This window comes from Nansenia antarctica (assembly GCF_963989245.1).
Source record: "Nansenia antarctica genome assembly, chromosome: 1".
Lineage (NCBI taxonomy): Eukaryota > Metazoa > Chordata > Actinopteri > Argentiniformes > Microstomatidae > Nansenia > Nansenia antarctica.
Genome location: NC_137674.1, coordinates 22901816 through 22914315, shown reverse-complemented (window position 1 = coordinate 22914315; position 12500 = coordinate 22901816). Strand labels below are relative to the sequence as shown.

Sequence of the window (12500 nt, the reverse complement as noted above, 5' to 3'; positions counted from 1 at the left end):
GGGAGAGAGAGAGGAAGGGAGAGAGAGAGAGAGAAGGAAAGAGAGAGTGAGAGAAGAAGAGAGAGAATGAGGGAGAGAGAGAGGAAGATAGACAGAGAGAGGGAGAGAGAGAGGAAGGGAGAGAGAGATAGGGAGAGAGGAAGGGAGAGAGAGAGTGAGAAGGAGAGAGAATGAGGGAGAGAGAGAGAGGAAGATAGACAGAGAGAGAAAGAGTCTAGGAGGGTTCAGGAGGAGGTGGGTCTACAGCTCTCAGGTCAGTTCCTGTCTCACCTGTTCTCCTTCCCGTTGGGGACGACAGACAGGCGGTCTGCGGGGGTCCGGTCGCTGCAGACGTACGTGTTCCTGCGCGTCATCCCGCTGGACGCAGCAGAGGAGCTCTGAGGAGCAGAAACCAAACCAGCGGTGAGGCAGAGCTGACCTACATACATACATACATACATACAGACATACATACAGACATACATACAGACATACATATATACAGCAGTGTTTCCTCTACATGCATTTCATCGTGGCGGGTCGCCACGATGGAATTTCCTCCGCCACCATTCAGATTTCTCAAAAAAAAAAAAAAAAAAAATCTCAAAAAAAATGTAAAAAAAAAAAAAAAAATTAGCTGATTAAAATATATCTGATCCTAGATCAGCGCTATAATGGATGTTGACTAAAAGTGCACCTAAATCCACGCCCATCTCTCTCTAACCGCTGATCCAAAATCAGATTAATGACATTCAGTTGACGACGTGACACAAGGGCTCCTGATTGGTCTAAATGTGAACTGTGGTATTATTGTTATTGTGTACAGGCCACCGTAGTGACATCCGGGGGGTATTCCATCAACATCGCTAAAGGGAAAATCCAGGTTTAGTCTGATAAATCTCGCGAGAGTTCTTACAAATATCCAGGCATGCTTGAGTGTGTTGTTGACAATCGTTCATGTCCTTCATTAAACGTTTAGCTTTGTCATTTGATACGCCGCCTACGACTACCATCTCTCTGCACTACAGTAAACAGTTAATCAGTAACGTTAGCCGCTTTTGTGCTCATGTAGGCCTACTTCGTATTATATTATAGCTGATGATCTTTGTGTGTGTATGTGACTGTCAGTCACAAGTTTATATTCTGTATATTCATTATTTTATTTTTTTGGCCATCCTCTAGTTTTGGCTGTGATTAGAAAAAAAAAAAAAAAAAAAAAAAAACGTTGTTTTGAGCGCGCGTGCGCGTTTCATGCGCGTGCACGCGAAAAAATCGCGCGCGCTACGCGCGCGGTCACGGCCACCCGCCACCATTGTAAAAATTCCTGGAGGACACACTGTACAGACATACATACAGACATACAGACATGCATATATACACACTGCACCGGCCCACACCCGCTCAGCACCCAAGGTTCTCCAGAACAGAACCAGATACACAGTGGGGGGGGGGGGGGGGATAAGTATTCTACACGTCAAACGTTTTTTAAATTCAACCTATTTCCACTGCAGCTGTTCACTATGACGTTTAGACCTGACGCTGGTGTTGATAACTCAATAAAACCACGCAGCTAAAGAAATCCAATCAAAATAAAACTTAAATCCAATCAAAATAAGTTACAGTGGCTATCGAAAGTCAACACACACCCCTTCACTTTTTCCACATTTTGTTGTGTCTGCATCAATCAACACACAATACCCCATAATGACAGTTTTTAGACATTTCTGCAAATGTATAAAAATTGAATCACAGAAATACCTCATGTGCATAAGTCTTCACACCCTTTGCTATGACACTCTTAACATGAGCTAAAAAGCTAAAATATCATCTACAAATAAGTTGAATTGAGTCCCTCTTAATGCAAGGATAATAGTTGTAATTTTGGAATCAATATCTTTGTTTTTATAGGGTCTCTGATTTGCATAGGAATCAATTACCCACTGTGTAGATCAGGTTGTCATTATAAACTGAGCAAACAGAGAGGAACAAAACTGCTCTACTGACTCTCCATAGCCACTATCTGTCACTGCTAATGGAACCACTGTGTGGGTCACTCACGTTGGGGGTGGTGGGGTCGCCCTTCTTGTGGTCAGGGATATCCGCCTTGTTGGGGTTGTTGGCGTTGCCTAGCAACGGGCTGGAGGGGGCCCCCCCTCCGCGCCCCCCGGGCGTGCTGGGCTTGCGTAGCTGGACGCCCCCCTCCTCCTTCAGGTTGGCTTCCGCCGTGCCCCCCCCCTGGCTCCTCTTAGGATGGCCTGGACCTGGGGGGGCCGACTGACCCACTGGAGGGGGGGGGGGGAGGAAGAAAGACAGAGAGAGAGAGAGAGAGAGAGAGAGAGAGAGAGAGAGAGAGAGAGAGAGAAAGAGGGAGAGAGAGAAAGAGGGAGAGAGAGGGAGGGGGGGAGAGAATGAGGAAGAGGGAGAGAGAGAGGGGAAGGGAGAGAGAGAGAGGAAGATAGACAGAGAGAAAGAGAGAGAGAGGAAGGGAGAGGGAGAGACAGAGAGAGAGAGGGGAAGGGAGAGAGAGAGACAGAGAGAGAGAGGAAGGGAGAGAGAGACAGAGAGAGATGTTATTGACAGACCCAGGCCAGGCACCATTACAGGTCAGCCTTGAGCCAGACAAGATGAGGTCAGCTGACAGGAAGTTAGACTGGTAGAATGTTAGACTGATAGAATGTTAGACTGATAGAATGTTAGACTGATAGAATGTTGAACCAGACCTACCCTGGTCACTGTAGCGTCGCTGCTTCTGATTGGTGGAGGAGATGCTCCTCTGGACCTTGTGGGAGGGGGATTGGCCGTTGACCTCGCTGACTGGGCGGGGCTTAGCCAGGGACAGGTTACTGCCGGAGGTGGAGTCACTGGGCTCCATCTGAGAGACACAGACACACAAACACACACACAGAGAAATTTTATATCTTTGCACTCTTTTTTTCAGGACCCTCCTTTCATGACTTTTCCTAGATATGTGCGTTCTACAACCCAGTATCCTTTTTCAAACTTTTTCAAACATTTCAAACATTTTCTAAATCACATCAGGATAAGCTAGTATAAAGCTGTATTGCAGTTTTTCTGTGTAGGAGGCAGGCTAATTTACAAGACGCGCCAACTAGTGGTCGTTGTGTGTAAATAGCAGCTTGAGCATTGTAAAGACTATGGTCATGTGACCCCCGAGGCGGCTCTTATAGTAGGTAACATAGGCACGGCTGTTCTAGTGGTAAATACATGGTCCCCCCACCTCCCCTCCCCCCGCCACAGTCTCACAGCCCTGTGGGAAACCCTGTAGTAAGTAACCATGGTAACCATGGTGACGGTCTGACCTCTGAGGACTTCCTGCCCAGCAGCAGGTAGGTGGCGGTGATCTCGTCATACTTCATCTTGGCCAGCGACTCCTGGATCTCCTCCAGGGAGTAGCCCATCCCCACCATCACATCTGGAGGAGACACACACACACACACACACACACACACACACACAGGCGCACGCACACACACACACACAGCGTATCAAATGCAGCAACCTCAGTGTGAGTCAGTCAGCATACAGGCTCAGGTGTTATCAACCCCCCCGTTGTGTGTGTGTGTGTGTGTGTGCCCCTTCATACATCAGCTCTCTCCCCATCACTCCCTCCAACCCACCATCTCTCCCTCCAACCCTCCATCATCCCCCCATCCCTCCCTCCATCATCCCCCCATCCATCCCTCCATCCCTCCATCAGGACAGCCAGTGTTACCAGTCACAGCGTGTCATTGGTCGAGGGGAAACGGGGGCTCCCTGAAACATGCTGGTCTCTCTGCTGGACTAGAGCTCTAATAAACATGTGATAGCGCTCTCTCTCTCTCTCTGCCTGCCTCTCCCTTTCTCTCTCTCTCCCTGCCTCTCCCTTTCTCCCTGCCTCTCTTTCCCTCTCTCTCTCTGCCTGCCTGCCTCCCTCCCTCTCCCTCTCCCCCTCTGTCTCTCTCTCTCTCTCTCCCTTCCTCCCTCTCTGCTGCCCTCTCCCTGTCTCTCTCTCCCTCTCTCCCTCCCTCCATGGTGACGGAGCGCTCATTCTAACACGTGCTCTGACAGAGATCCCAGCTGCTGTTATGCAACACCCCCCCCCCCACACTCCAGAGGACATCTTTCAGAGCACGCTCCCTCCCTCTTCTCTCCTCCATTTCCCTCCTAGCCCCCCTTCTTCCTGCTTTTATCCAGGACACGATGTTGAGCCTTTTTTTTCTCTCTCCCTCCATCCCTCCCTCCCTCCCTCCCTCTCTCAAACAGGGCTGCTTTTATGCTGCGTTTCATCTTTTCTATAATACTGTACAGTGCTGCTTCTGCCTACACACGTTGGGAGTTTTGAGACTCAATAAAAAGAGCTGTTGATGTTGTTGATGGTGTTGTTTGGTGTTGGTGTTGGTGGTGCTGTTGTTGTTGGTGGTGGTGTTGTTGATGGTGTTGGTGTTGTTGTTGTTGGTGTTGTTGTTGTTGATGTTGTTGATGTTGTTGGTGTTGTTGTTGGTGTTGTTGGTGGTGTTGTTGGTGGTGTTGTTGTGGTTGTTGATGTTGGTGTTGGTATTGTTGATGATGATGTTGTTGATGTTGTTGATGTTGTTGTAGTAGGTGATGTTGGTGTTGTTGTTGATGTTGTTGTTTGGTGTTGTTGTTGGTGTTGTTTGGTGTTGTTGGTGTTGTTAATGTTGATGTTGTGGTTGTGGTTCTGGTTGTTGTTGGTGGTGTTGTTGATGTTGTTGATGTTGTTGTTGGGAGTTTTGAGGCTCAATAAAAAGAGCTGTTGATGTTGTTGGTGTTGATGATGTTGTTGGTGTTGTTGTTGATGTTGGTGTTGTTGTTGATGTTGTTGCTGGAGTTGTTGTTGATGTTGTTGATGTTGTTGGTGTTGATGTTGTTGTTGTTGATGGTGTTGTTGTGGTTGTTGGTGTTGTTGTTGGTGTTGTTGATGATGTTGTTGTAGTAGGTGTTGTTGGTGTTGGTGTTGTTGTTGGTGTTGGTGTTTGGTGTTGGTGTTGTTGTTGATGATGTTGTTGATGTTGTTGATGGTGTTGGTGTTTGGTGTTTGGTGTTGTTGTTGGTGTTGTTGATGTTGGTGTTGTTGTTGATGATGTTGTTGATGTTGGTGTTGTTGTTGGTGTTGTTGTTGGTGTTGTTGTTGGTGTTGTTGTTGATGTTGGTGTTGTTGTTGGTGTTGTTGTTGGTGTTGTTGTTGGTGTTGTTGATGGTGTTGGTGTTTGGTGTTGTTGATGTTGGTGTTGTTGTTGATGTTGTTGATGTTGGTGTTGTTGTTGATGATGTTGTTGATGTTGGTGTTGTTGTTGGTGTTGATGTTGATGTTGGTGTTGGTATTGTTGATGATGATGTTGTTGATGGTGTTGTTGATGTTGTTGTAGTAGATGATGTTGGTGTTGTTGATGTTGTTGTTTGGTGTTGGTGTTGTTTGGTGTTGTTGGTGTTGTTAATGTTGATGTTGTGGTTGTGGTTCTGGTTGTTGTTGGTGTTGTTGGTGTTGTTGGTGTTGTTGTTGATGTTGGTGTTGTTGCTGGTGTTGTTGTTGATGTTGATGATGTTGTTGGTGTTGATGTTGTTGTTGTTGATGGTGTTGTTGTTGTTGTTGATGATGTTGTTGATGTTGTTGTAGTAGGTGTTGTTGGTGTTGGTGTTGTTGTTGGTGTTGGTGTTTGGTGTTGGTGTTGTTGTTGATGATGTTGTTGATGATGTTGGTGTTGTTGATGGTGTTGGTGTTTGGTGGTTGGTGTTGTTGTTGGTGTTGTTGATGTTGGTGTTGTTGTTGATGATGTTGTTGATGTTGGTGTTGTTGTTGGTGTTGTTGTTGGTGTTGTTGTTGATGTTGGTGTTGTTGTTGTTGATGGTGTTGGTGTTTGGTGTTTGGTGTTGGTGTTGTTGATGATGTTGTTGATGATGTTGTTGATGTTGGTGTTGTTGTTGGTGTTGTTGATGGTGTTGGTGTTTGGTGTTGTTGTTGGTGTTGTTGATGTTGGTGTTTGGTGTTGTTTGGTGTTGGTGTTGGTGTTGTTGATGTTGTTTGGTGTTGTTTATGATGTTGGTGTTGTTTGGTGTTGTTGGTGTTGTTAATGTTGATGTTGTTGTGGTTGTGGTTCTGGTTGTTGTTGATGTTGTTGTTGTTGCTGGTGGTGTTGTTGTTGTTGATGATGATGTTGTTGTTGATGGTGTTGTTGTGGTTGTTGGTGTTGTTGATGGTGTTGGTGTTGATGTTGGTGTTGGTGTTGATGTTGTTGGTGTTGGTGTTGATGTTGTTGTTGTTGTTGTTGTTGGTGTTGTTGTTGATGGTGTTGGTGTTGTTCTCAGTACCTATTCTCTTCTGGTCTGTGATGTCCAGGTCTGGCTCTATGAAGGCCTTCAGCTCGTCCTCCTCCGTTCCTGCGTTGATCCAGCGGTCCTTCATGATTTGCTGAAACAGAAACGGGTCACCATGGTTACGGGTCCCATCGCCACGTAAACAGTCATCACCAGACTAACTGACTAACAGACTGCTCCTCCTGAGACACCTGCTACCCCCTATACTGTGTCTCCTAAGATTCCTACTCCCCCCCCCCCACCCCCCCCCCTTGTACTGTTTCTCCAGTGTCCATTTAAAAAATTACACACGACGACTGCCAATGGCCCCTGGCCTGAGCTAGATTACTCTTCCTGCTACGACTGGTGGATTGATGATTCACTTGCTTAGTCAAATGTATTGATTGTAAGTCGCTTTGGAATAAGGCGTCTGCTAAATGCCAAACATGTAAATGTAAACCAGACAGCTTCAGAGTGTGAGGAGGCCCCAGCTATGCTCTCTGTAAGTTTAACTTCCATTTAAATGTAATTGTGGTTCCCTTTGAAATTAATTAAATTAATGATTTGGAACATAAATATTAGCCAGTCTGAGATGCATTTCCATTTTGAATATTAGACTAATCAAATGTCTAAATCGTTTTGGGTTAATTACAAAACCGTCTCGATATCAAACCCACGAGCACGTCTGTTAGGATCGGTCAACGCTACATCCTTAACGAGAGGTAGCAGAGGAACGAAGAGAGACGTGCACGTGTATAACGTGCACACACGCAGTCTAAAGTAACTCTGAGTCGTGCCTCAGTACTCTGGACTGAAGCTGCTCTCCTCTTCTCTCCTCCCCTCCCCTATCACCTCCCCTCCCCTCCTCTCCCCCCCTCCCCTTCTCTCCCATCCCCTCCTCTCCTCTCTTCCTCTCTCCTTCCCTTCCCTTCCCTTCCCTCCCCTCCTCTCCTCTCCTCTCCTCTCCCATCCCCTCCCATCCCCTCCCCTTCCCTTCCCTCCTCTCCTCTCCTCTCCTCTCCTCTCCTCTCCTCTCCTCTCCTCTCCTCTCCTCTCCTCTCCTCTCCTCTCTTCCTGAACAAACTTCAACAACAACAACGAGGGATATATCCAGAAAGGAGAGTGACAGTGAATTATTCATAAACACAACAGCAGAGACACAAAGGAGAGAGTGTGTTCAGCACAAACAGAGAGTCGTGTAGAGTGTGAGGAGGGGGAAGAGAGGAGGATGAAGGGGAGGAGGAGGGTGTGGATGAAGGGAGGAGGAGGGGTGGATGAAGAGGAGGATACTGGGAGGTTGGAGAGGAGAGGTGGAGGGGATTCTGGGAGGCTGGAGAGGAGAGGAGAGGTGGAGGGGAGAGGAGAGGTGGAGGGGAGAGGAGAGGAGAGGTGGTGGGGAGAGGAGAGGTGGAGGGGAGAAGAGAGGTGGAGAGGAGAGGAGAGGTGGAGGGGAGAGGAGAGGTGGTGGGGAGAGGAATGGTGGAGAGGAGAGGTGGAGGGGAGAGGAGAGGAGAGGTGGAGAGGAGAGGTGGAGGGGAGAGGAGAGGTGGAGAGGTGGAGGGGAGAGGTGGAGAGGAGGAGGGGTGGAGAGGAGGAGGGGTGGAGAGGAGGAGGGGTGGAGAGGAGGAGGGATGGAGAGGAGGAGGGGTGGAGGGGGGGTTAAAGAGGAGAGGTGGAGAGGAGAGGATGGAGGGGGGTTTAAAGGGAGGAGAGGAGAGGAGGAGACGGGGGTTAAAGGAGATATTTACGTTGTGGCAGTCCTCCCTCACCTCCAGCGTCCCCCTCTTGGCCGGGTTCAGAACCAGGAAGCGTTTCAGCAGGTTCTCACAGTCCGTGGACATGTAGAAGGGGATGCGGTACTTCCCCCTCAGCACCCGCTCCCTCAGCTCCTAGAGGGGGGGGGGAGGAGACAGGGAGGGGGGAGGAGGAAGGAGGGGAGGCAAAGTACAAAGTCAAATATTCGGTTCCTGACCTTGAAAGCAGCAGTCTGTCAGACTACAGGGACAAACTTCAATCCACACGTTGGTTCTGTTTGTCTTTCTCACCAAGAACCATAACAATTAGGTGACAGAACCCAGATGAACAGAACCCAGATAAACAGAACGATAGTTATGGAGATAGACTCCAGTTCTATGAGTGGAGCGGAGCCCCATAGGGGAGCTCTGCTCCTATTGGTTTACCCGCTACCTAAAGTAGCCAATGACTGAATTTTTCAATGCCTGCGCCCGCCTGGGGTGCTATATAAAGGGGTGTACTTCGCTACCTCATTCTCCCAAACATACAAAAACAGCCGGGTTTGAACGAGTCGAAGTGGGCCAGCAGCCCTATGGGGCTCCGCTCCACTCATAGAACTGGAGTCTATCTCCATAACTATCGTTCTATATCGTGGAGCTCCGCCCCATAGGGGAGCTCTGCTCCTATTGGTTTAGGCGGAGCGAACGAGGCCAAATGTACCCCCACTGAGACTATTAATCCGTAAAACAATCTCAGCGGCACCCGGAGCTGACCACTGATGTTGGTTCAAGACAACCTTAAAAAGTTGGCCCAACCCACACGAGTCTGCTCCACTGATCTAGCCCTTACGTGAGCACGCAGGGTTGTAGATCTAACGGAACATGTCCTGGAGGAGGGTCCCCTCCCCAGGCACATCCGTAATCATCCTGACAGCACTTGAATAGCATCCCCAACCAGGGTAATCCAAGTGCCATCCCCACTACATCAGTCCTCAGCAAACTGAGGACAGAGTGAGAAAAGGATGAGGAAGAAATATCACTTACCTAACCCTTACGTTGGGTTGTTGATCTAACAGACATGTCCTGGAGGAGGGTCCCCTCCCCAGGCACATCCGTATTCATCCTGACAGCACTTGAATAGAATCCCCATGACCAGGGTAATCCAAGTGCCCTTCCCACAACATCAGTCATCAGCAAAACTGAGGACAGAATGAGAAAGGATTGAGGAAGAATATCACTGACCTAACCCTTACGTGAGCACGTAGGGTTGTAGATCTAACGGAACATGTCCTGGAGGAGGGTCCCCTCCCCAGGCACATCCGTAATCATCCTGACAGCACTTGAATAGAATCCCCAACCAGGGTGATCCAAGTGCTTTCCCCACTACATCAGTCATCAGCAAAACTGAGGACAGAATGAGAAAAGGATGCGGAAGAAATATCACTGATCTAACCCTTACGTGAGCACGTAGGGTTGTTGATCTAACGGAACATGTCCTGGAGGAGGGTCCCCTCCCCAGGCACATCCGTATTCATCCTGACAACACTTGAATAGAATCCCCATGACCAGGGTAATCCAAGTGCCTTCCCACTACATCAGTCATCAGCAAAACTGAGGACAGAATGAGAAAAGGATGAGGAAGAATATCTTTCAAGTAATACCGTACAAAAAGTGATGGCGACGACCAAGACGCCGCCTCACATATCTCCTCCACTCCCACTCCCCTGAGAATGGCCACTGATGTGGCCATGCCCCTGGTGGAATGAGCCCGAATGCCAGTCGGCACGGGCTGCCCCTTCGATTCGTATGCGAGACTAATAGCCTCGCAAATCCAATGGGACAGCCTCTGCTTCGAGAGTGGTGCCCCGGCTTTCTGTCCGCCGTAGCAGATCAGAAGCTGGGGAGAAGATCTCAGTCCTGCCGTGCGCTTCACATATTGTGCCAACGCGCGCACCGGACATAGACAATGTAAACGCCTCTCCCTCTCTCCGTCGTGAGGAGGAGGAAAAAAGGCGCTCAGAGCACAGCTCTGAACCCTAAACCCACGATTAACCTTAGGGATAAAAGCCGGGTTAGGGCGTAACACAGCTTTTGTTTTGTCATCAGATATGATCAAACAATCTGCCCGTGTCGAGAGAGCACATAAATCACTCACTCGCTTAGCCGTAGTCAAGGCGAGGAGCTGACTCGTCTTGAGAGACAATAAACGCAACGACACAGTGTCAATGGGTTCGAATGGGGCACGCACAGCGCCTCTAGCACAATCGACAGGTCCCATTTTGGCATTAGAGTCCTATGAGGGCGTCTAAGCCTACACACTCCAGTCAAAAAACGCTCAACCAGCGAATGACTGAACAGTGTCGTTGTCGCAAAACCCTCATGACAAGCTGAGATGGCAGCCGCGTAAACTTTAATAGTTCTCGCCGCCAATCCCTTGTCAAACAGCGACTGTAAGAAGCACAAGAACGTTTCGACCCGACAGCAGACTGGGTCAACGTCCTGTCCCTCACACTGTGTAAACACTCGCCAGCGCGCCGCATATCCCTTTGCAGTGGATTGCGCGCGCGCACTCTGAATGGTCTGAATGACCGCGTCTGTCAGACCCCTGCGTTCTAACAAATCCCTCTCAGTAACCAGGCCATGAGGGGGCCCCCCATCATAGGCGGCCCCCTCACCAAGCCTCTGGCTTGAGAGAGTGCATCTTGTCGATGAGGTATGGGCCATGGGCCCTCTACCAACATCTCCATCAGTTCCGGAAACCACGGGGCTCCGGGACGGTCCGGGGCTACAAGAATTAACTCTAGCCTCTCTGACCTCACTCGTGCCAACAGTGGGAGGATAGATGTCAGGGGTGGGAACGCGTATAACAGGACCCTCGGCCATGGGTGGTGTGCGAATGTATCGACTCCCAATGGCGGGTTGTCCTGTTCGCGCAGGAAGAACCAAAGGCGACACTGCGCATTCGTCCGTGACGCAAACAGAACCACTTCTGCTTGCCCGAACCGTGCCCAAATCAGCGACACAATGGAGGGTGCTAACCTCCAGTCGTCGTCCCTCGGGCCTCCCCGTGATAACAGATCTGCTCCTTCGTTGAGCAGACCTGGAATGTGGAGAGCTTTCAGCGAACTCAGGCGACTCCGCGCGCGATGACGCGCGGGTCTCTCCAGTAGCTCAGGTCGGTTTTGACCGATCTCTGTATTACAATCAACTTGCGACGGCGTTCTCACTGGAACCCGTCGCAGTCGTGCGAACCGCCTCTGCAGTCTGCGCATGTGTAACAGGCCTAAGGGGACCACTACATGGGCTGCAGACCTCAGTCCTAGTAAGGACATCCTTGACAGAGCGGTGATTGTATTTGTCACTCGACACACCCAGGGAGCTGACGTCAGTGTCGCTCTCCGTGGTGCCGATAAACTGGCCCTCATCTCGGCAGTATCCAACTGAATGCCTAGATAGGAAAACTGTTGAGCCGGCCACGGAGCACTCTCTGTCCAGTTTACAGCTAACCCCAGCTGAGTGAGGCGCTGCACCAGTGAGGTTGCGTCCCGAATGGCTCGATTTGGGCATTGGGCCAAGACCAGTAGGTCGTCGAGATCCGCATATTATGCGTATCTCGTTACGCCTCAGTGGTTCGAGTGCTGTCTGCACGCATTTGGAGAAAAAACGAGGAGCAAGCGCGTACCCGAAGGGCAGGCGCGTGTACTCGTAAACCTTCCCTTGGAAAACAAAACGTAGGAATTTCCTGTGCCACTCTGTGATTGGCACACGAAATACGCGACCCTCAGGTATCTACGAAAGGGGCGTTTCGCCACTCTCTCGTTGAGGACCCTGAAATCTAGTATGGGTCTCATGTCTCCCGAATTCTTTGGGACAAGGAAATACGGGGAGTACCATCTCATGTCCCACTGGTCCCTCGGAACCAATGTCACTGCGCCCTTTGTTAGGAGATTCGTAATCTCCTCCCGGAGCGCACGTGTCTTTATCGGGCAGGACAAAAAACAGTCTCTCTCACGCCCCTGAAGGGCGGAGGAGGCTGAATGAACTGTAGTGCATATCCCCTCCTCAATGTCCTGTCAAGCCAGCCCGACAGAATACCTGTCCCTTCTAGTCATTCTGCATAAAGCAACGACAGCGGCTGGGCCGTCTGTTGTGGTGCAGTCGACAGAAAAAGCTTGAATTTCTGTATGACCCCAGCCGCCGCTGCCCACCGAGGAGATGGCACAGCCCAAGGTGGGGTCATTTTGAAAAGGGATGGGCTGCCGTCTGTAAAGAGTGTTTGTTATGTGTAACAATGCTCTTTATTGACGCAGGTTTATTATGCCTGACAATCAAAGAACCGGCCGCACGCTCATGAGCTGGGCCAGGTCTTGATAGACATGGAGGGGTTTTTGATGTAAATAACGCCTCGTGTCGTGATAGGGGTAAGTCCGCTAGGCAGAGAGCTGGCCACACGCCGGTAAGCTGGGCTAGTCTCCG

The 12500-nt window shown here is 49.7% G+C and overlaps 1 protein-coding gene across 1 annotated transcript in view; it reads right to left on the bottom strand.

The window, feature by feature from the left end:
• The window catches only part of mark3a (MAP/microtubule affinity-regulating kinase 3a), a 43293-nt gene that overhangs the window by 8334 nt on the left and 22459 nt on the right, over positions 1-12500 (bottom strand). Inside the window, exons 9-14 of the mRNA XM_080534035.1 lie at positions 8040-8180; positions 6307-6406; positions 3300-3412; positions 2704-2851; positions 2038-2261; positions 271-377 (exon numbers count right to left, since the gene is read on the bottom strand). Coding sequence (XP_080390161.1) covers positions 271-377; positions 2038-2261; positions 2704-2851; positions 3300-3412; positions 6307-6406; positions 8040-8180 — 833 coding nt within the window. The remainder of the gene's footprint in view (positions 1-270; positions 378-2037; positions 2262-2703; positions 2852-3299; positions 3413-6306; positions 6407-8039; positions 8181-12500) is intronic.